Raw genomic sequence first — 23,924 nt, 5'->3', positions numbered from 1 at the left:
ACTTAAGCTTCACTGTGCCTTGCCCCTCAAATAACCTATTCTTTATTTTGGTCTGAACACCTCTAGTCTGCTGCTCCTGTCTGAGGGGCTCCCCTCCCCCCTTCCCTGTCTGCCATAGCCTTACCCGTGTTTCAAGATCAGAGCAGAGGCCATGTTCTCTTTCCTGATGCTCACCCGCCACAGCCGCTCTCATTATCCATTGCCCTTTCGCTAGTGCTCCCACTAAACGCTGTCTGTAGCTCCTGAGCCACCATCGCCACTGCCACTGCCTCATTGTGTAGATGTTGGTCTCCATGTCTTATCTCCTCCACTGGATTTTAAGCCCCATGAGGATGGGGAGTTTTGCTGATTCATCATTTTATCCCTGAGAGCGTCTGGTACAGAGCTTTGCATACAGTCCTCACTCGGTAAGTGTGAGCTAAATTATCTGCATATAGGACTTCATATTCCCCACAGTGCCCTGGACAACATAGGAAGTGCCACACACACACACACACACACACACACACACACACACAATTTCATCAGTCTAAATGTTTGTGTTTGTGGACTGCTTTCATTTGGCATGGGAAATGTCTCATTGAAGGGGAACACTAGGCTCAAATGTAGTCCAATGAGCAGCCACAAAACTTGTACGTTTAGTCTGAAAAGTCACCTTTCCCCATCTGCATGCAAAATCGGAACGCTCTTGTCCAATCATGTGTTAGAAAGGCGCCAATCTGTTGCAAATCATGACGCTCCAGCAGCCATCAATGATGCAACTGTACTGCTACCAGGAATAGATCCTGCTAGAATGTTACTGAGTTTTGCTGAGACTTTTCCCACTAATGTTAAACTAAAAACTAATCTGATGTTTTCTCTTTGCTCACTCCTACTGGCAAAGAAGGCTATTCCTGTTCAGTAGTTTCATTCATTAAGCAATTATCACTTACTCTTGCCACTCTGGTAAAGCCTCAAGGTATAAAGGTGAATTATCCACAGCCCTGCCCCTCAACGATTCACAATCAGGAAGGGAGACAAAAAAGCAACCAGACATGTTCAAAGTCTCAGGTGAAATAGATCCCCAAGGCTCTGACAATGACCCACATCAGTGCCTTTGCCCATTAGACCCTGCCATCTGTCCCCACATGAGACGTTTGCTGTAACTCCTTTTCCATGATTGCTTTTGGTTTGAGTGACCTTGGAGACAGCCTGAAATCCCGTGCTTGGAAGGGTGCTTTTAGAGTAACTGGTCTGCACTTATGTGCTTCAAATAGAATTTCACAGACCTCTAATTATCTTCTCTTACCAGGCGGCCTAAATGACTGACGACCAGCTCTTTAGTTACTCCAAGAATGGATTTCTATTCAGCCCGTGCCCGGGATGCATTAGGATGCCCAGAACGCGTGTGCCTGCTCCGAGCGGCACGGGGCAATTAACAGAAGCCAAGCCATTTGCAGAATGCCTCAACTTCCTGCTCATCTCTGAGGCAGAAACTTGTCACACCTTAACCTCAGGAGGCTCATCTGCAGAGTTATTTCCCCACCCTCCCCAAACAGAGCCTCTGGTGTCAGATTCTCCCCCTTGCTTTTTGCAAACATAAGCACTCGGCTGAAACAACAGCTATGACTCAGTTCCTAGCTAACGCTGCCTGAATTGATTTAGTCTGAGTTCAGATTTAGCACATAATCATGTTCAATTTGCTCCACTGCACTGCCTCGAGATAAAAGGCTTGGGGGAAAAAAATAGCTTCAGCTTGTGTCAGTCTTTGTGGTGATGTCATTGCCATGAGCGAGCCGGGCCGTTCATTACTCTGCTGTGCAGCCTCAGACGCGGGCTGCGTGCGTGCAGAGGGAGCGGGCTCCAGGTGCCGAGCACCGGCGATCCCCAGGGCGAGGCGACACCCGGGCTGGCCACGGCAGCATCCACCTGGCGGCTCTTCCCATCACGCACAGCTCTGAGGTCGCCTGGCTCTTGATTGAAAATTCAGGAGGGGGAATGCCAGCCCCTAGCATGGACTGTGATGTTTCCACTCTGGTTGCCTGTGTGGTGGATGTCGAGGTCTTTACCAATCAGGAGGTTAAGGTATGCACCTGCAATCTTGTGTTTCGTTGTTGCTGTTACCGAAGCTGCTCGGCAGAGCCTTTTTAGCTTAAGGAAACGGGACTTTGGTTCATAGTTTTCAGCTCCCAGACAGCGCTAGAAATGCCAGCGGTGAGTGCATGCCTGTGTTAATGAGAAGAAGTTAGAAGAGGGACCAGCACGGCACATTAATTTTGAATGTGCAAAGCTCGACCGTGGTCTGTTCTGCCTTTTCTATCAGGTGATCCCCAGTCAGCCCTTTCACAGTAGACATGTTTTCGTAGTCTCGTATCCGTGTCAATAGGGAGAATTTGCCGGTCCTTAATGTTGAGAGGGGTATTAGATCGACGAGTGAATGAAAAGAAGCACACGTAATAAACACTGCACCCGGGACACCCTGATAGTGGGACAAGCAACCCCCTTCGTGGCATGTCACTTGACGGTGCCGCGGTGCGGTCTTCATACTGAACAAAAGCTGTTCCACAGATGGCAGTTTCAATCTCTAGCTCCCTGGAAATCAAAGTTGGAGGGCAGCCGTCTCCATTTGCTTTGTCAGGCAAAGGAAGCAAGTCATTTTCCCTCAGCAGTTGTCCATAAAGAAAGTTCAGGCATAAACGGCTTTTGCATCTTAAGACGCAACGTTCCAGGCCGTTGGTCCTCACAGATTGTCTGCAGCTATTATTTAATTGTCACGGGTAATTGTCCCCTGATGATACTCAGCCTTTTTTGTTTTTTTCCATTTGGTTTTATATTATGAAAAAGATTCCGTGCTTGTACAACGGGAATTTTGATTTCTCCTCTCGTACTGAAAAGAAGAATGAGCAGAAGCTTCTTGTGTAAACAGTTCACACACACAGAAAGGACAGTTACTCATTGTGTAACGGGAGGAAGAAAAGGGGAATTACATTGCATAATCATTTTCCACCCTCACCTTAGTCTTTACTTAAAGGAGGTCCCTGAATTCTTTATTGTTGACTGTGTAGGTGACACCCCGTTGCTTCCCAGGTGGGGATTTTTGCGTTCCCTGAATTATTACACTTGGCTCTGTCATTCAAGACTGCGGTGTCGAGCACTCTTGAAACGGACTCAAGAATCCGGTTTGGTGTTCCTGCCTATTTCAAATGTGTGGCTCCGCGTTCACCAATTCTGCCAGTGCTGTGGAAGTGTCTACCACCTGTCATACTGAGGTTCAGAAAATCAGAATGCGGTGGTTTGGCACCCCCTATGGTGATGTCCAGAATGGAAACACGCGTGCAAAGAGTCCCGGTCCTGCCGCTCATACCTGCCATAGCCTTTCCGGAGAGAGAGCAGACATCAAAGCCCCTCCAGTTTAAAGCCAACTCAAAGCGTGGTATGGGTAACTGAGGAGAGACACGTCTTCCAGCAGCTGCTGGAACAGAATTACGTGTCTGTAAAGCAAAACTTTATATATAGTTCCCTCTGTCCTTACCAGTTCTCTGTTGATTACATGCTTGCTCTGCAAATGTCGTTAAGATCATCTGAACTTTTTTGGGTCCAAGAAATGATAATGAGGAAATGTGTATTAGCGATCTGCGATATGCCAGGCCACGGAAGGAGCTTAAAATACGCTTATATGATGGAGGTGTCTGCAATAAAGACACGGTATTTCTTAAAGACAGGGGGTGTTTTGTGGAATGAAGGGGATGCCAAATTTGTGCAGCTGGTTGTACCTGAATGGTTGGGATGGCTTCGTGGAGAAAGTGATAACTTGAACTCGAAGATGGGTGGATTTTGATACAGAAAGCAGAGGCATGGGGATGGGAAACATTCCATTTTGCAGTCAAGTGAGTCAATGCATTTGACTGCAGTAGGATGTCTGTGAGGGATTGGAGAGGAAACAGCGGAGTGTGGCAGGGCCAGATTATAAAGCAGCTGACGCTGTTCATCAGAAATTCATGAGGTTTTCTGGCAAGACTCTCACCAGAAAGACACGTTAGATGTCTTTACTGCTAAACACCACTGAATCACAATGGATTTGTTTCTTTGGGTCAAATCTTTCCTGTGCCTTATTTTCTCACTTGTAACGTGGGTATAAGAGTAGTTTCTACCTCGTTGGCTTGGTAGGAGGATTAAAGAAAATAATACATGTGAAATAATTAACACGGTGCCTGACACGTCTTTAGTGTCCAATAACTGTTAGCTGTAGCCATAATTGTCACTGTCATCTTTTGAGACATTCTCTGAAGGTGATAGGTTATTTTGGCCAGTTAATTGGAATGTCCTAACTCCAGCTGAGTTTACACTGACCATCCGGGACACAGAGCCTGTTTTCCCTTCCAAATCCCCAAACACATACGCGCGCGCACACACACACACACACACGCACACGCACACACACACACACACACAACACACACTAGCAATTTAGAAAGCACAGCTCTTCCTTTCAGACATTTAATCATTTAATGTAAAATGGTGACATGATTATCAAGCAAAGACCTAATTTGTGCTTATGAAAAAGGGGGGAAATGAACAAACTAAGGCAGGCTAAAGAGGTTTGTTGAGAAGTGAGCACTGCTTATTGTCAGGAAGAGATGTTCAAATGTAAAATGCTGGCACCAAAGTTTCTCCCACGGTAAATTTCATTAATCACCAATCCCTGATACAGGGTAGAGCCAGGAATTCCTTTCTTCAGAGTCTTTAATAATTAGTGTCAGAGCAAAGGAGGCACCTGGGGAGGATTTGTCTCACCTGCCTGCATCCAGCTTGATTAATCTCGGGCCTTTTTGCGTTGTACAGACACTCACTTTCTACACATAGCACCCATGCAAAAGCATGGTTATGCAAGGCACTCTTCACAAATGCAGTCGTTTATTTGAAAGGAGTAGAGGCATATGCAAATCTAGTATCTGATTTATTTATTTATTTATTTATTTAATATGAAATTTATTGTCAAGTTGGTTTCCATACAACACCCAGTGCTCATCCCAACAGGTGCCTTCCTCAATACCCATCCCCCACCCTCCCCTCCCTCCCACCCCCCATCAACCCTCAGTTTGTTCTTAAGAGTCTCTTGTGCTTTGGCTCTCTCCCTCTCTAGTATCTTATCGCAACTTAGAAAGCTTTATCCTCAATGGTGGATCTCAGCTGGTTGCATTGAGGGTCCTTCGGGCTCCCGTTTCCTAAATTGTGTCAAAGCTGCTAGAGCAATAGTACCAAAAAGAGGAAGAAATCAAGCACATGGAGTTCTGCCATATTTGTCTGTCTCCAGAAGTCCCGTCGGTGGTGGTATGAACTTAGTGGTCTGTTTTATGGCAGAAGAATGTTCGGAAAGATGAAGAAATTTGAAGCCCTCCCAATAGAAGGAAAATGATCTGATGAATCGTAGATTGTGCATGTGTGTGTGTAGGGTTGATTTTGTCCGGTGTTCTTCTCATATTTCTGAAAGTGATCTTCCTCCTCCACGGGGAACCACACCCTTGAGAAAATGAAAGGGATCTAAATATGGACAATGAAATTTATATTTCACGTTAGTCCAGTGGTTCTTAAACTTGACTGCACATTGGTATCCCCTGGAGAACTTTAAAAATTATTGACAATGCCCAGGCCTCAAGCCCAGAACTTCTAACTTGGCTGATCTGAATGGATTATCATATAAAGTCAGCATCTTGTCTCTCTTAGGCACAGCTAAGTGAAGATCTGGCCAGTCAAGAATTACCTAGAGTAACCTCTGCTTACACACTTTGAGCCACATCCCCCAAATGAAGGTATGATACATGCAGTTTTAGCAGCAATGTCGCTAAGCTGTCAGAAATGTTGAGACTCACCCAATACTTTTGACCAGTTCACCACACTTGTGTTGCTTCCACCTGGTTCTGAGCCAATGCTAAACACTCTTCTCCACTGCTGGCCACCATGGGTGGCCTTCTCAGAGCTACAGAGGCAGCCTGCAGCAGAATATCTCCCATCCCCTTGGGGACGTCCAAGACTGGGACTATCCGTCCTCTGTAATAGAAGCCTTTCCTACAGAAAAGAGGTGGATGCCTCCTCTCTGGGGTAGAGGGCTCCTGATTCATATTCCATGGATCCAGTCTCTTCTCCATGGGCATTCATACAGGGGACAGGGGGGCTCACAAACTCCTTTCTTCTCATTAGGAAACAGGCAGGAAACAGGACAGATCTTATTAGAAAAACAAAAGTTTCAAAGGTAGTAGAGATTTGTTCATTCATTCAAAAGCATGTGTGGTGCACTTAACTACTTGCCAGGCAATGCTTTAGACACCGGGAGATGGACAAGACAGACATCCCTGCCCTCATGGAGTGTATAGTCTAACAGGGGAGGTAGACAGTCAACCAGTAAACAAATAAACGTATTCTGTAATTTCACATAGCGATAAGGGCTATGAAGAAAAATGAAGCTGTGAGGGGATAAATTGTTGGAGGAGGGGGTTGCCTTGGGGGCCCTTCAGGCTCCAGTTTCCTAAATTTTGCCAAAGCTGCTAAATCAATAGTACCAAGAAAGGGGAGGAAATCCAGCAAATAGAATTCTGCCCTATTTGTCTTTCTCCAGAAATTCCATTCACGACTTTTGAATGGATGTCCAGTAGAAACATTTCTGGGAGGTGACAGTTTATTAAATGTCATTGTTGCAATGTCATTCAGAGATCTAAATGAAGTGAGGGAGAGAGCCACATTTAGATCTGAGGGCAAAGCATACCAGTAGAGGGGACGGTAGATGAAGAGAGGCTGTCTTATTTGAAGTTCTGCTGTTTTACTCAGGACCCCATTTAACCTATTTCAATCAAGCATTCATTCAGAGACCCACTGAGGCTATTACTATCTTAGGCCCTTATTTAGATTTTTAAAAGATTCTCCTTTCTAGAAGCTGTGCTTAGGCTGATTTCCTCATGCTACATTTTAAGCCTGTTAGTTCTCTGGGGTGAGGAAGTAATATAAGCAGGAAATTGTTCTCAGCATAATAGTTCTTCCTATGCTTGGAATCTTAGGGTTTCTCTAGGACTTGCCCTTGCACTCCCCCCCCACCCCCCCACTTCAGAAAGGCCAGGGCCTTTTTAAGGTCAACTCCTAAGTCCTACTTTCTCTCCTCTGCTTTTGAAATCGTCCCAGTATCCTTCCAATCCACGTAACCTTGGGCAAATCTCTTAACTTTTCTGGACACATGATAATCATGCTGAGGGAAATGCTCAATGCTTTGTGTATTTTGTTTTCTTTTTCACACAATAGTATGAGGTGGCTGACTCATGGTCTGTGTCGTGCTGTTGTGTGAGTTATGTAAGAAACCAGCACATCGAGGCCACTTAATACAATGAAATCTCTTTGTCGTTTTGAACCACTGGATATTTCAAATTACTTGTTTTGTTTGGTGGGATCGTAGGAGGAGAAGGCTGGAGCAGAGCTGGTATGATACACTGTGTACCTTGCTTTGAGGAGAGAGACAAGCGACACAGTGAATATGTGGGTAATGAGTATTGCGGGTTGTTTTGGAAGAGACGCTTGTGGGTATTTGTCAGGAGAGCTGGTCAAGCCTCATGCCTATTTCTCCTGCTTCTTGCAAACACAGTGCTGGGTAGAGGGTCTGACTGCAACCATGACCTTATGGTGATCGCAACTATGACCTTATGGTGACCACAACCATGACCTTATGTCTCTACAGAGCTCTACAGTTCTTTCAGAGTCTTCAGAAACCATTGCACTCACTCGGTAACACTGACCACTTTGAGCTGTACATGATTTAGTTTTCAACAAAGAATGAAACCCTCTAGAGTATACATGGTAACTTAGAGTAGCCAAAATGTTACTCATACTGTCTTTGATGGCTGTAATATTAAATAACATTTGTTTCATATATCTGTCCACTTTATTTTCTGACCACCACAAAGGAGTGTATGGGAGGGTGGGTGGGGTGGCCTATTCATAGCAGATCTTAACCCTCCAGCAAAACAAAAACTTGCTCTTTTCTCCAATAATAAAATGTGCTGGAATTGAGGTCATTTTTGAAGATAAATGAATTAACGCAAAACTGAATGTTAGAAGTTAACCCTAAACATACTTTGAGGAGCTTAATATTCTTTTTTTTTTTTTTTTTTTTTTTTTTAAATTTTTTTTCAACGTTTTTTATTTATTTTTGGGACAGAGAGAGACAAAGCATGAACGGGGGAGGGGCAGAGAGAGAGGGAGACACAGAATCGGAAACAGGCTCCAGGCTCCGAGCCGTCAGCCCAGAGCCTGACGCGGGGCTCGAACTCACGGACCGCGAGATCGTGACCTGGCTGAAGTCGGAGGCTTAACCGACTGCGCCACCCAGGCGCCCAGAGGAGCTTAATATTCTTAAAGGTGCTATATTGACTATTTTCTTGCCTCTGAAGAAAGTAGCAAACATCTTTCACAGACTTGGAAGAAGTGATTTTATGCGAGTGGCAGATGCTCCTTGAGAAGGTTAACAGACAGATTTCTCAGCCACCTGTCATGTTAGGGGAAGACAAGGTATAGTATTGAACTAATGACATTGTCAAGCAGGAAAGTCAACTAAAAACTTGCTTATCTGTTCAAAGAGTCTTTTAACTGTTGGAAAGTAACTGAGACACTGACAGTTTCCACCTCTACCCTAAGTGCCAGATTTATTGAGCAACAACAGTGACACAACATCCTTGTTAACACTGCTCTCCCAAAGTAGTAGATTTAAATGTAAAACTCAGAGAGTACCGTTTGCATCGGATTCTGTTCAAATACAACTATCAATAATTTATAATAGCCTGTTTTAGTACTTTCTGATGAAGCTCAGAATTGACAATAAGAAGGAAAATGATATCTGAAACATTTATTATCACTTGATCTGTTTAGGTTGGAAGCTTAATAGCCATCGTGACTTTGTGGTGAATAGCTCAGCTTTCCAGAGAGGTCATAAACTCTCCAGCCCACACGTGGCCTAGAATTTGTTTACGTAAAGAGAATGTATCCTTTCCCAGCTCTAAATCTAAACTCATTCCAAATACGACTTATAAAAACACAATGCAATTTCATTTAATGAGGATTTCAAGCGGGTACAAGTTGTATTCTCTCCATTTTATCTAGAATGGAGAATTGAAAAGTAGTTGAGAATGAAATATCTACCAAGTTAGACCTTCCCTTGAAAATATTCACTGTATGTACTTTCATATTCCTTTTTTGATGAAATGTATCTAGGTGGAAAACACACACACACACACACACACACACACACACACACACAACAATATGTTGCATATATACACTATATATTTTTCTTTTTTCTTTTTTTTTTTTTCCTTCCGTGACCGTGGAAGGTTTCTTCTCTTCTACTCTGGCCTATCTAGCTCTTAAACTTGTCAGGGGATTAAGAGCCCGGAGAAGGTTCCTGTCAAAAAAAATTAGACAGAAGCCTAAACAATTCCTGAAGGCAGGGGAAATGCTAGGAAACCCATGGTCTTTTCTTCTTATTATTATAGACCAAAGGGATCTGTGTATCTTTACAGTCTAGTGGCACAATTGCTCCTCCAGAATCCAGTATGTGAGCCCTGAACTATGAACACCTATTTTTAAAGGTTTTTCAAAAGGTCTTGATCCCTCCACTTCTAGAAAGATGATGTTAGCAAATTTATCCTTCTCTGGTAGATTAGACCACAGACCAGCTTTGATCCCTCAAAATAGCACCTTCCATAATATTCTTCGTGTCTCAACAATAAGGTAGTTTGCTGCTTAGTTGTAAGATTTTTCCGTCATCTCCGGTGGTTCTAAAGGAATAGGTGATCAGTGTTCATGCTGTGCCCCAAAGATTTGATTTCGGGGAGCCATTTAATATGTTGATCATTAAACCATTCCACATGATGACAAATGTAAACCCCAAGAGATTTTCATCTCCTTAGAACAATATTATATGTTATCAAGATAAGCAATTTAGAAATTCTAACAACTCTTCCCAGTCACTGAATAGTTCTTTTTTTTAAAATTTATTTATTATTTATTTTGAGAGAAAGAGTGTGCGAGAACGAATGGGGGAGGGCAAGGTAGGGGGAGAGAGAATCCCAAGCAGGCTCCACGCTGTCAGCACAGGCCCAATGCTGGGCTTGAACTCACAAACCATGAGATCATGACCTGAGCTGAGATCAAGAGTTAGAGGCTTAACTGACTAAGCCACCCAGGCGCCCCCAATTCACTGACTACTTCTAAGTGTCAGCAAAAGGCACACACCAGGCATTCCTTGACATCCCCTTAATAGGCCAAGGCTATTGCCCCATTAAAAACAGATTCCTAATCAGAGAAACAAATTTTTTTGCCACAAGATCACGTAGCCATTACTTGGCAGAACGGGGAATCAAACTGTGGTTTGCTTCATTCTTTCTGCTACTACAGGATTAATCCCCAAGGATTAATTAATAAGCCATTATTTCATTATTGGGGGAAAAGATGTAACTCTTAGAGGATAAGACATTGAACTCATATATAATATTTCTTCTAGTATTTGAAACACCCTTTCTGGCTTGTATTTCTTATCAGAGGTAGGAACACTACTTTTTTTTTTCTATAGATCCCTAGTTGAGATCATTTTACTTTTCTCAATAAATCTAACATTGTGACAATCCTAGGCATAGCATCGGTTCTGGATTCCATTTTAAAATTTGTTTCAAAATCTAATAATGCCTTCTAGTTGTGGGGAGGAGGGAAGGAAAGTGATGGAAAACCCTAGGGCTCACCAATAGACTGATAACACCTGGCGTGACGGCTCTTCTGCTGCTTTCCTGGGGTCACGAACATTTTCCACTGACGGGGGAGGGGTGACCTGTGAAGAACTATGGAGCAGCAGTGATGAGGGTGCTAATCACAATAATAATAATTTACTTGTGGACAGTGCTTTCTAAATTATGCAAAACTCAGCGTTCTCACAGGACACTTCCAAGGTAAATAAGATCACACAATTCATAAGGGGAAGCTGGGACTGGGATTCTGTTCAGAACCCAAGATTTCTTGGGGTAGGTATTATCATTGCCTGCATCGATAATACATCTAATAGAATTGATTTCATCTTCTGTGACTTCACTGAGCTTTCAGGTATTGACTAAGACAGTCATCTCAGGCCACTTTTCCTAAAATAGGAAGCATCAGCAGTGAGCACACTTAATAATAGCAACAATATATTGAGCACTTACCATTTGTCAGGCTCTATGCAGAGTGCTTTTATTCATTCATTGATTCATTCATTCATTCATCAAATATGTATTGAGTGCCTTCCTTGTTCAAGGTCTCACAGTAGACTCCAGAAATACAGAGATTAATGGTCTGTTGGGTGCAAAAGCCTGTGCTCTGTCATGATGCAGTATTGGCCTTTATTCCACTCCATTTCATTTTTCCCAAAAAAAGACCACACTGCTCCAGCCTCTAAAGAAGTCTCCTTTGTTGACATAGGGCATGTGAGAAGGAAGCAACCCCAGCCTCCAAGTCAGACAGCCTAATACCTAGAATTCTCTGTTTGGCTAGTTGGATACTTACTGACTCTGTGACCTTGAGCAAGGAGACCTACTTCTTTGCCTCAAGTTTCTTCAACTACCAAAGGAAGAAAATAATAGTATCTACCTCAGAGGTCAGTAGCGGGGAGCCCCTGCATTTGAGTATGTAAAAAAACTTAACACAGTGACTAGCAGACAGAACAGGCATAAGTAAAGTTAGCCTTCGTCACCATCACCATCATCATTTTCAATATTAGTAGACTTCTGATATAGTTTTGAGTTATCTTGCCTGGGCACTTTACTTTTCCCGCCCCTAATTACATCAGACTCTTCCCCTGCAGTTTTCAACTCAGCTTTGCACAGGGGCAGCAGTGCCCTTCCTCAGTGACACTCCGAGGTCACAGAACTGGAGTGGGAAGCCACTGGCTCAGCAACCGGGGAGGAAACCAGAGACCCAGACAGGTGGCAGGGATGCTGCAGTTCTCTGGCTGTGTGTCTTCTCTGGTTTGTGCCTCCTCTTGTCTTTTCCAGATGCCCCTAGGTAAGCGCCCCCTTGAGAGCAGGAGGCAGCAGGAAATCAAGTGGCTGGATAAACAGGAAGTATCCTCAGTCCGCAGCCACTTGGGGGTGGAGGAAGTGAAGCCATGCGGAAGTTGCTGATGTGACTGAGTTAATGGAAAGGGAAGCAGTCTGGAAACCCCCCACCCCGACTTGGCCAAAATTCAGAGGCTCAGTGGTTCCCATCTCACTCAGAATAAAGCCCAAGGCCTTGCTGTGGTCCTCAAGGTTCATCAGACCTTACCCCCGCTGCCTTGTCCACCTCATCTCCTCTGGGTATTTCTTCCTCTCACTTGGCTCTAAACACCTTGCTCCCGGCACATGCCAGGCAATCTCTTTAACTCGTGTTTCCTGTGAGCTCTGCTCGAAGTGCTCTTAGAGTCCACCTGGCGGTCCACCCGGCGTGCTCTTCTGTTATGGAGCCATTCTTTGACCCCCCAATCTAAAATAGCACAGCCCTGCTGGTCACTCTCCACCCCTCACCCTGCCTTGTGTTCTGTCACAACACAATCACAAGGTGACACACTGTGAGTTTATTTCCATCCCCTCCCACCAAATGCAAGCTTCCTGAGGGCAGGGGTTTTTCCCCTTGTCCACCGCTGTGTTTCGAGAGGCTACCTTGTGGAAGCATTGAGAAAATGTATGTTAACAAAGGAATGACAAGCTCCGATTCTGAGTGTCCTTGAACATTCAGTTAGACCACCTTCTTTGGAAGGGAAGGTCTCGGTTTTTAGATAAAAGGCCAGGTGTAATCAGCAGTCAGAGAGAGGTATGTATGGCAGGACACAGAGGTTTAAGGCAAGATGCCCTGTAATGTAAAGAGAGATTGAATTCGCAACCCATGTCTTCAAAACAGATTTAAACACCTCTCCTTGAGCAGGAGTTTTAAATGGACTTATAGACTATTTTCACCACAGTAATGCTAAACTGTAATTGCAATACTTTCAATATTGACCTTCACTTCTCATTTCTATTTTAAAACTGCGGAGATAGGTGGAAATTAGATTAATTACCCAAGCTGAGCTCAATTTCTCTTTGGCTTAATAGGCTTCTTGCCCTAAAAACTCTGTACCTGCCATGTGCACCTACCTCTGACTCCTTATTAACTTGTGTCATAAGACTAGTAAACAATTCTGTGACACTTAAAACACACACACACACACACACACACACACACACACACAGAAGCAAGCAAGAACTGAACTAAAAGCTCTACTCTTTGTTGCCTGAATAAATACTCAGTAGATCTGAATCATTAATGAGTGGGTTAGTGGATGATCTACTTTATATTCTCACATTGTAAGAAGTGTTCCATACTTTGTAGTGCTCGGCAAAATAATACTCTATATTTAAATAACACTTACCCTATTATTAACAACAATCAACATTTCCATAAGCTTCAGAAGACTGGACCATCTTTCATTGAGTGTTTCTTCATGCCAGCCCTTTGATGCAGGTGGGAAATATGCTCTCAACGAGAAATTCAGGATAGAAGCATTCCCCCAAGTTATGTACCCGCCCAGTAGAGACATTAAAGTTTACTTATTCTTATCTCGCATCCTCATTGTATATATAGTTCTTGGCAGTAGACCCAAGAAATAACTTGGCATACTTGTTTAGTGTAAAGCAATTTGGTCTTTGGAAACAAAAAGACTTGAATGCATGCTATGTCTTCTTTATGACTTTTCTTATTTATGTAAAAGTAAGGTACAGATTTAGGTTAAGGGCTACTGGTAGATGGGTGATCAATAAATTATTACCAATGCCTATGAGACGTCTCATCTGTTCCCCCCACATTTATCAAACATGATGGAGCACCTGTAAGGTAGTAAGCACTGCTTCCATACTTGAGAGTTCAGGAATGGAGACATGCCTCTGGCCTCAAGGAGTTCACAGGCTGGTGGAGGAGTGGAGGTGGTAAATAGATACATAAAGTTTAGAAAATGCTATGGTTTGGGTAAACCCAGTATGCTTTGGGAATCGATATGAGGGTGGTCTGGGATGATGAAGAAAGGTTTCCCCAAAGGGACAACTCTTAGATTACAGCTTTACAGGTTAAGTAGGTGTTTGATAGGTGAAGGAAAGATAGAAGTCGGAGGAGATAGCTCTGGGAATGGAAGGGGCCTGTGTCAGAGCCGAAATGCCAGGGAAAATTGTGATGCTGCTAAGAAGTAATGCCTGGGTGGATGCCAGGCCCACATAATGATGGACCTTATGCTCAAGTCCAATCGGATCGGGCCACGGAAAGCATTTTAAGCAGAGGAGTGACTCATCCGTCTGCTCTGACAGAAAATCCTCTCTGGTTGTATTGTGACTGTGGCCACACTAAGGCTACTCCTGCAGCTCCATCAAAGAGGAGGGGACTGCCTCAGCCCTCAGCCCGGCCAGACAGGAAGAGGCAGAGTCCCAGCATCTCCAAATCACCTTGTTAATTGCCTTTGGTTATCCCTCTGTTTCTTCTTTTTAAAGAGGAAAGAAGTCAAAACAGATTGGCAGCTGGTCTGGAGGATGTCATCAGATTGCGATTCAACAAGGTTGTATTTTGGGGAAGGAAGGTGTGTTTGTTAGCACTATGGTACTCAGGAAGTACTTTCACCTCAGCAGACATGTATTGATTGTCTCCTAGAGCCAGGAACCTAAAATCAGGAATCCAAACCCTAATCCCTGCCCTGGAGAGTCGGCTATTCTGTGGGTGCAGGAGACAAACTTACACTCACAGACAGATGTCCTCTATCCAAAAAGTCTGCCTTAAGGCTCTTCAGATTTTTAACAACTTGGGGATAAAAATTCAGTGATGTTAAATGCAGGAACTAGACTATTCCGAGCCCCTCCCGAAAGCAAATACACACACAGAACAAACAAAAGACCACAACTTAATATTATATTATTGCTAAAAGATATTCGTAGGGGCTAAAATTCCCTGAATTTAGCAGCCACAAAGCAAAGAGAGAGAAACATTTGAGGCCATGTCCTTTTGCCATCGTGCCAGCAGTCTTGCCTCCATACAATAGTCAAAATTTAATAGATGCCGAATAAAGGTTAGATGGGGCAGTGAAGTAATGGTGCTTGAGTTTATTGCTGGTTTTGTTTTATTCAGCAAGATGGAGGAAGGGCAGAGGGAACGTCTCTGCCTGTCAGGGTAGGCTCCGAAATGGGCACATATCCACATCACTACTTCCTAGATTCAACTGGAAACACGGACACATAAACACCACCGGATGCAACAGAGGCTGAGAATGTTCCTGGTAGCCCTGTGCCCAACTAAAACTCAGGATCATAAACAGAAGAGGAAGGTGGATATTGAGGGGCGCGTGGCAATGTCTAGTGCAGGTGACAAATGTACCCTTTAAAGAAATGACTTGAGAACTCACATTCGAGAATTCACATATGTTGAATAACAGCACAGAAAGGGTTAATGAATCCTCAGAACACACAGACTTAGGAGAAATTTGTCAAGTTTCATGAAAGAGGCGAGGTTTGATCTGGGGTTTGAAAAGCATGGCACGTACCAAGTGCTCTCCAATGCGGCCACTTCCCTTTAGATCAGCTGGTGAAATTAGAACCCAGCAGGCAGCCTCCCCAGTCCCATCTCAGTGCCGTGGCACTTGCCATTTGTCCATGCTGACTAGGTGTCCTTCACACTTACCCTGCTTTATGTACTGTTGCTAACCACTGGGGTAGTTCTGTCTGTTTGCAGACAGAACTTTATTAAGAAATGGCAACTGATCTCTAATCAGATCCAGAGTATCATTCAGATCCTTTGAAGCCATTGGATAGGGCTGGAACTATGTTGAATAAGCCAGCAAGTTTCTGCCTCCAGAGCTACTGAGATGTCTTCAGCCTTCCTCTGCCCTTCAGAGATGCAACAAAGCCCATGATGCACCGTGGGCTGTGGGGAGACAGAAGGAGGGCTGACCCAGGAGCAAGTAATTTAATTTCTCTGGTAGTCCACTGGAAGGAAAGATCCCAAGATGAGCACTGGGTATCATGAAGAGGTCTCTGAGTAGGTTTTAAAGCCAGACCATCCAGGGCTGGAATCCTGACTCTAACAGTTACTAGTTTTGTAGTCTTGGGGAGTTTTCTTGATCTCTGAGTCACAGTTTTCTCATTTGTAAAGCAGATAGAATAATGCTATTCTTTAGGGTGTTATAAATGGAATAAGAAGGTACTTAAAGCATACAGCTACTCCATAAATGGCTACTATTTTTCTTTCCTCTTCCTCTCTAAACTTTGATGATGAAAATACCTTAAATTCATCTGAGTCCAATCATGAGATTTAGTTCTGTTAAAGACACAGCAGTTCTGCTCTATTAAGATCACATATTAACTCCAGCCACAAATATGTCATTTTCCTGAAGTCCACACAATTTTCTGAATAACATTCCTGCACAGGGCATCAACCATTTTAGTGGAAAAAAAAATTAAATAAAAATCCATCAGGTCTTTCAAGACTGCAAAAATGATAACACAGACGAATTTTCCCATGAGGTTGCTAATATTGATGATACCAATTGCTTCCTTTGGTTCAACACTGTGGCAAAAATCGAAAATTATTAAGAGCCACTATTTATTTGCCAATACTAAGATGAGATGAGCAAGCAGCAATCTTGCGTTAGGTCAAATAGGAGATTTCTTTGGAAGAAATATGAATCCGTCTTCATTCTTTTTTACAAATATTGGGAAACAAAGTTTCTCTACTGAGTGTGTTGGAACAGGACAGTATGTGCCCTCATTCAGTCTTCCTTCTAATTTGTGTTACAGAATAGAAGCTCTAAACACAAAAAATTTTATAGACTGCCTGGTGGTGTTCCAGCTCCAGATTCTTTCTTGTACCTGGAAGTGAAATAAACCCAAAAGTACTTTAAGCTCTTGAGTCTGAATGAGCATAATATGAAACTCTGAATATCTCAACTTCCCCTTGAACCTTCTGCTTAATCCACCTACACAGTTACTCCAGGCAATTATTGTCATTACCCATGCTTGGAGTCTGGAACCTTTCTCATCAACCCCTTTTATTGGCTTCAAATGTAAGCGAAACTGAGTCCTTTAAAGTCTTTTTCTGTTAAATCCAAGTTCACAAATTGTTCATAAGTACCTAATGTGAATGGAGCACCATGTTAATCCTCAAAAGCTAGAAAACTTGTTCCCTCAAAATCTTACAGTCTAGCAGGGCTGACTGGTGTAAGTGCCCTGAAAAAGGTGCATGTTAGTAATAATGGGCTTCCAGGAAGCAGGACTCCCTTCAAGTTGGTCAAATAAAGACCAGTTTCATATAAAAGGTACATTTTTAGGAGTGCTGGGTGACTCCATTGGTTAAGCATCTGACTCTTGGTTTTGGCTCAGGTCATGATCTCACTATTCATGGATTTGAGCACCACATCAGGCTCTGCAGTGACAGCACAATGCCTGCTTGGGATTCTCTCTCTCTCTCTCTCTCTCTCTCTCTCTCTCTCTCTCTCCCATTCTGCCCCTCCCCCACTTGCTCTCTCTGTCCCTCTCTCAAAATAAATAATTAAATACTTTTTAAAAATAAAGCCTTACTTGTTAAAAAATAAATAAATAAATGGTGCATCTTTAGACCAGAAGTTGAAAAAAATGCCACCTATGAACGAGATTTGTAGGTTGGTTTTATTTGTCCTGTACCATGTTGTTTTATTAAACATAATTCATTGCTAACCTTTAAAAATTAGGGAGATTCTACATTTAAAATCTCCATCCTATCTTCTCTTAAAGAGTTGATAGAACTGGCATCACTGAATCTCTTTTCCCACAGGCTGCCATTGATCTCCCAGAATTATGGTGAGAATTCAACACAACAGTTTGGACAGTCCTCAAGAACTGTATTATCATCACCTCCTGACTCCATTTCTTGGCTCAAGATGAGCTAAGTCTCCTCTTTTCAACAAAGCAAGCATCCCGCAATCCCCACCACTCTCTATTGTCCTCCACTTGTCCTACAGCAGTATATACAGCGTAGGGGAAGATAATGCTGTAGAGGGAGGAGTGAGGATAGCTAATGTTGTGGATGACCTTGACCACCAACCAAACCACTGTAATAAATACCATGAGCCATGAGAACCATCAGAGTGTTAAGAGCCATAATTTAGGAAGATCACAGGACCCCAGGAGTGTAGCCTAAATAGGAAAAAGGAGATAAATATGGACTCTCCATTAGGCTCTCCAGGAGGCTGTTATAATTCCTTAAACACCCATGTCTCCATTTTTATGCCCTTTCATAGTCCTGTATGGATTGTGTAGAGTGAACTGGAAAGAATATAGTGGACTAGAAGTCAGAAAACGGGTCTAGTTATAGGTCTACCCTTTCTGGCAGAACACATGGGCAAGAGACCTGAGCTTTCTAGGTCTCCTTTGCTCACGTCTGAAATGGCAATGAGGGTGATATTAATCCAGGCTTATGGTGAGGATTAAGCAAAACAGTATTGGGGGCACTCTTCATGGACGCTATTATCATCACCTCCTGACTTTATTTGTATAAACTTATCAGTAGGTTCACCTCCATCTCTTATCTATTGATCATCTTTATTAAAATTATTTTCAACCTTGGAGCCCTCCAGGCTTCTCATGTCTTTTTGCCCCCTTTGTTGAGGCTGTAAGTCAGGACTTTAGGGTGGGGAAGAACTGGAGAGACGACGAAGGTCCCCTTCCTTGATGTAGCCATCTCCCTTCCAGTATTCCAGCCTGTCCTTGAACTCCTCCAGTGATGGGACCCACCCTCATTCCTTAGTGTGACTGTTGCCATGATTATTCTTTTGTTTCTGCCACCTTGTAACTTCAACCTATTTGTCCTGGTAACAGCAGTAGTATGAGTAAACAGAGCAAGTCTGCTCTCTCTTTGCCAGAAAAAAATGCTCTTGTTCTTTGGTTTTGTTGTTATTGTTTGTTTGTTTGTTTGTTTTTGAAGTAGGTTCCACACCCTGTGGAGGTACAAGCCCTGCGAGGCTTGAACTCACAACCCTGAGATCAAGAGTCTAATGCTCTACCATCTGAGCCAGCCAGGCTCCCTAGCTTTTGTTCTTTGAAGACAGCTACTCTGTCGTCCTTCACACATGCAGATCTTCCTTTGCAGACTAAATGTGGAGTTTCTTCAGTTTATTGTTTACGTGACATGGCCATAAATGCCCCCATCCTATCCTGCAGGTCTGCCCAACTTTTACCATATTTCACGCTGTCAGAAGCTACTCTTCCCTTCTCCCACTCACTCAGCAGTTCTGCGCTTGGATTCTTTGGTCTCCTTCTACCTTAGACTCTGCCAAGAAAAGCACCCTCAGCCCTACCCAGCCCAGCATTTGCCTCACCTCTCCCATAGTTCCGACTTCTCGCCTTTTTGTGCTACAAAGAGGCCAATGTGTCTAAGAGAAGGGTTTATGCTCTCCGGGGTCTCCGAGGAAACCATATTTGGCTCTATGAGCAACGTTTGACAGCGATGAGTGTTTGCTGCTTGCCGGCCCCTGTACTTTACTGTGTTTCCACATCATCTCATTGATTCTTCACACTCCCATGTAAAGTAAGTACTGTTATCACCATTTATCTTTCACAGTGTGGAGTGTAAGGTTTTGCGAGATTAAGGAACTGCCCAGGTCAGCCAGCCTGGAAGTGGCAGACTTGGGATCCCAGCTCGGGCTGCCTGGCTCGGCACCTGCGTGCCTCAGCACTGCACCTGGGCCTCCTCTCCATGTCCTTGTCTGATGCCTGTTCGTGAATGTCCTTTCATTTGTCCACTTGCTGGATAATTACTTGAGGGCTTTCACAGGAAAGTCCTTTTTCGAACAGAAATTGTTATTACTATTATCATTACTATGACACATGAAGGCTTCTTTCCTTCCTTCTTCCTTCAGAAAAGCCACTAATACCATAGGCCGGCCAACACCATCTGCAGGAAGGTTTCTAACAGAGGGTGTCAGGATGATCCACAGAGAGGTGAATGTATTAGAACCCTGAGCATTGCAGTACACATCCCCGTCTCTCTTCACCCCTCTTCCTTGCTCTGCATTTGTCCACAGCACTTATTTCATAATATATAACGTACCTATTTACTTTATTAACTGTCTCTTCTCAATAGAATGTAAGCTCCACGAGGGCAAAAATGTTCGTCTTTCTTGTTTATCGCTGCAACCCCAACTTAGCACAGAACAGGAGCACGGCAGATATATGCCGAGTGTGTGATACAACAAGAAAACAATGTCATCACCTTTTGACCATAGACAGTTGAGCTTTGAGGCTCATTGTTCTCAGCTACCACCATGACCCCGTGTCTTCCTCCCTCCATCCTCACACATCCTCTCTAGTTAATATCTATACAGCCTCGAAGCGCCCGCGCACCAGGGCTTTGATTTCCACCAGAGCCCTAGCTGATTGTGGAGGCACACGTGCTCTCCTCTGTGTTTCCTTAGCACCCTGTGGGTGTCTCCTTCATCATATTTGTTGCACTGCATTACAGTGGCCCATGTTTGTAGATGTCCCCTCACTAACCCTAAACTCTTCGAAGGCAGGGACCCGGTCTTCTTCATGTTTGTTTCTCCAACACCCGGCACAGTGCCTGGCATAGAGTCAGTGCAAAATAAATAATTAGTGAAGTAAAAATATTGTGTTTTTTTCTAAATGGAGGTTTGGAATCACAAGGGGAGGAATAAACTGGCTCTGAGTGGGCTTAAAGACAGAAATTTTCATTTGGAGATGGAAGTTCTTTATCCAAGCAGAATTTATCATGTGCCCATTGTATACCACCCAACAAAACAGTCAGAAATGACTACCATGGAACATTCTAGCAGGAGGAGAGAGATGATAGGGAAAATAATAAATGGATAAGTTACATAGTATGCTGTGAGTAATTTGTGCCTTAGTGAAAAAGTAAAAGCAATGTGGAATTATGAGTTGGGGCAAGAGGTGGAAATTTTAACAGGGCGGCCAGGAGAGCCCTCATTGAGAAGACGGCATCTGAGCAAAGGCTTCAGAAGCCTTCCAGAAACATTCGCTGAGCTACTGCAATGAGCCGGGCACTGTGCGGAAGCCTGAGAATTCCAAAATAGAGCTCTCACACTAGTGAGGAGACAGTCACGTCAGCCAGAGTCTGATAAATGTGAGGGCAGCTGAAATAAAACGGGATGCTAGTAGGCTGTGTGAGCAGAGAAAACTGACTTCCAGAAAGTCATAGATGTCATAAACGTCACCATTGCCATCGTCACCTCTCTTTAACCCTCCCTGGTCTTCTCTACGTTGTCTCGTAGCCTTTAACATTGCCCACAAGGGGAAGATGGTAATTCCAGAACACGTCCATTTATCCGGAAAAGCTAGAAAGTGTAGTTCTCTGGGGCTTAGGTGTACCAGAGGCTGACCGTTGGCCTGGAAGTATTGATGTGCCTTCTCTGTTCGGTGATGCACAGCATCATTCTTGGCCCGGGATTCCTGCAGGAGAAGTGCACTGAGCAGGCCAGGGAGAAAGTGATTTCAATTGAGCCATCTGTTGACAGCTCTCGTTGTTTGGCTCTTTAAACATGAAAACAAGCCAGTCTTGGAGCCACACAGCCCCTTCAGATGTCACACTGTTATTGACACACTGCCTACTTCTCATTACATTCCTTTACATCAGGTGGCATTTTGTACACAACAGCCCCACTCTGTAGCATGCTGGTTCTATCTACAGCATTCTTTCATTAATGCCTCAGCAGTACCTAGAAAGGCTCCCTCTTAACCACCTCAGCAACATGTTCTGAGCACCTCAGCTTGCCAGGCATATAAGATGGCGATCATGACCACAAAGGCCTCCAATTGAGGACAGGACTATGCGCTGGTTGTGAGAGTCAATGACAAGTTCACATTTCTTGGATAGTCAGCTTTTTACTACATTTCTCATATATTGAATTGGTTTAACCGATTTCAATGCCTTGATTAGCTCATGAACCAACATAAATTTTGATCCTGGTCTTGGACCCTCTCCAACAGCAGTCTACAGAGAAATATTTTCAGCTCTGCGGCTAACAGAGAATCATGTTGATTCTTAATTTTTTTTTATTATTTATTTATTTCTGAGAGAGAGAGAGAGAGACATACAGAGCACGGGTGGGAGAGGGGCAGAGAGAAGGAGACAGACTCTGAAGCAGGTTCCAGGCTCTGAGCTGTCAGCACAGAGCCTGACACGGGGCTCGAACCCACAAACCGTGAGATCATGATCTGAGCTGAAGTCAGATGCTTAACCGACTGAGCCACCCAGGCACCCCTTTCATGTTGATTCTTGAATAAATTATCCTTATGGCTGAATTGGTATGTAGCCAATTGGTTGGTCTTTATTCATAATGATACCTTCCCTAGAAAAGCTACGAGTCTTCCTTTGAAGCTGTAAAATTGATCCACGTTTGAAATCCAATAAAGTCAAATGAATCAAGCAGAAGTCTTACTGAGTGCTCTCTTAGCCCGGGTGCCCAGAAAGCAAAGCCTGAACTAAAGCTGAAGTGTAAGCATTTTCCTGGTGAGTGCGAGCTAATGACTAGAAAGGGAGGTCACATAGAGGGAAGCAGGGAAGGAGGTGGAACCAGTGCAAAGATAATGGGTAGTGGAGCAGGCCCCTGCTATGGTGGCTGGTTGCTGGATTCCCTACAAAACCCGAGAAGCTCTGTGAAACATTGTACAGAACCTTCTATCCAAGGAAAGGAACCAGGAGTCATTTACTCATTGGCTCCCAGCCCCCATGGGCCCAAGTTTCTCCTCACATATTGTAACTCCCCTCCCCTTCGGTATGTGCATGCATAAATACCAAATATGTTCCTGGGGTATCTGCCTCTGTATCAGCAGAAAAGCCTGGAATGGAAAGGAACAGGGACTGAGGTGAAAGACCCTCAGGTTGCAACTCCATGAAGCCGATCAGAACCCACACAGAACTGGTTACGACAACAGTGGATGGAGTAAAACACAGGTGGGGCCAAGGGAATATGAAGTGATGAACTAGAAATATTCAGTACAAACACTGGATACTTGTGACTCCTTATTTATTTATAGTCCACCTTGTTCTAAGAAAGGCAGAACATTGTTTGCACACGTACCATTTTTGCAGCACTCTGCTGGGACCCTGCTCTAAATATGGTCAGGAGATTATGGTAACTGCTAAGTGAGGTGCTGACTATTGTCTATCAAAAGCATGGGGGTGGGATCAGTAAAAGGCTCATTATAGCTCAGATTGGTCTGATGGTTGCTGCTGTTATTTTCTCTCAAGAAAAAATTATCCCCACCAACTCCAGTTATAAGTCCTTGATTACTGCCTTCCAAAGCATCCCATACATTTCCACCTGCTTGGGCACCACTGTGCTCCTTCCCTGCTGACCTCCCAACATCTTTCCTCTCCTATGCCTGAAAAAAGTTTAATTGTCAGCATTTTCCAAACCTGTCAAATACACACAACTTCTAAATGGTTTCTGAGCTTCCTGAATTTAAAGAGGCAAGATTTAGGGTAGGCAAAGGTTTCTTAAACAAGACACAAAAAAGCGCTAACCATAATAAAAAGATGGATAAATTGACCTTTATTAAAAATTAAGAGCTCTTACTCATCAAAAGATACCGCTTAGAAAATAAAAATGCAAGGTCACAGATTGAGAAAAGATATTCACAATACATATATCTGACAAAGGACTCATTTCTAGAATATATCAAGAAATCCTAAACATCAGTAAGAGAAAGACAAACGATCCAATTAAACATCAGCAAAGTACTTGAACAGACATTTCAAAAAAGAAGATATCCAATGGCCAAAACCATTATTCATCAGGGAAATGCAAATTAAAACCACAATGAGATACCGTTACACAGCCAACAGAGTGGTAAAAGCAAAAAGACAGTCAATGCCAAGGGTTGGCAAGA

At 43.6% G+C, this 23,924-nt stretch overlaps 1 protein-coding gene across 4 annotated transcripts in view; it reads left to right on the top strand.

Moving 5' to 3' along the window:
* Nucleotides 1–23,924, top strand: part of RCAN2 (regulator of calcineurin 2) — a 274,292-nt gene that overhangs the window by 170,515 nt on the left and 79,853 nt on the right. The window contains exon 1 of one of the 4 annotated variants that reach the window (XM_058734152.1): nt 1,780–2,064. The exons of the other annotated variants lie outside the window; for them this stretch is intronic. Within the exon in view, the coding sequence (XP_058590135.1) occupies nt 1,978–2,064 (87 nt within the window). The 5' untranslated portion in view covers nt 1,780–1,977. Of the gene's footprint in view, nt 1–1,779; nt 2,065–23,924 lie in introns of those variants that run through there. 4 annotated transcript variants of the gene reach the window in all.

This window comes from Neofelis nebulosa, chromosome 6, assembly GCF_028018385.1.
Source record: "Neofelis nebulosa isolate mNeoNeb1 chromosome 6, mNeoNeb1.pri, whole genome shotgun sequence".
Taxonomy (NCBI): domain Eukaryota; kingdom Metazoa; phylum Chordata; class Mammalia; order Carnivora; family Felidae; genus Neofelis; species Neofelis nebulosa.
The sequence above is the reverse complement of the archived record's forward strand: the minus strand, read 5'-3'. Positions and strand labels throughout refer to the sequence as shown.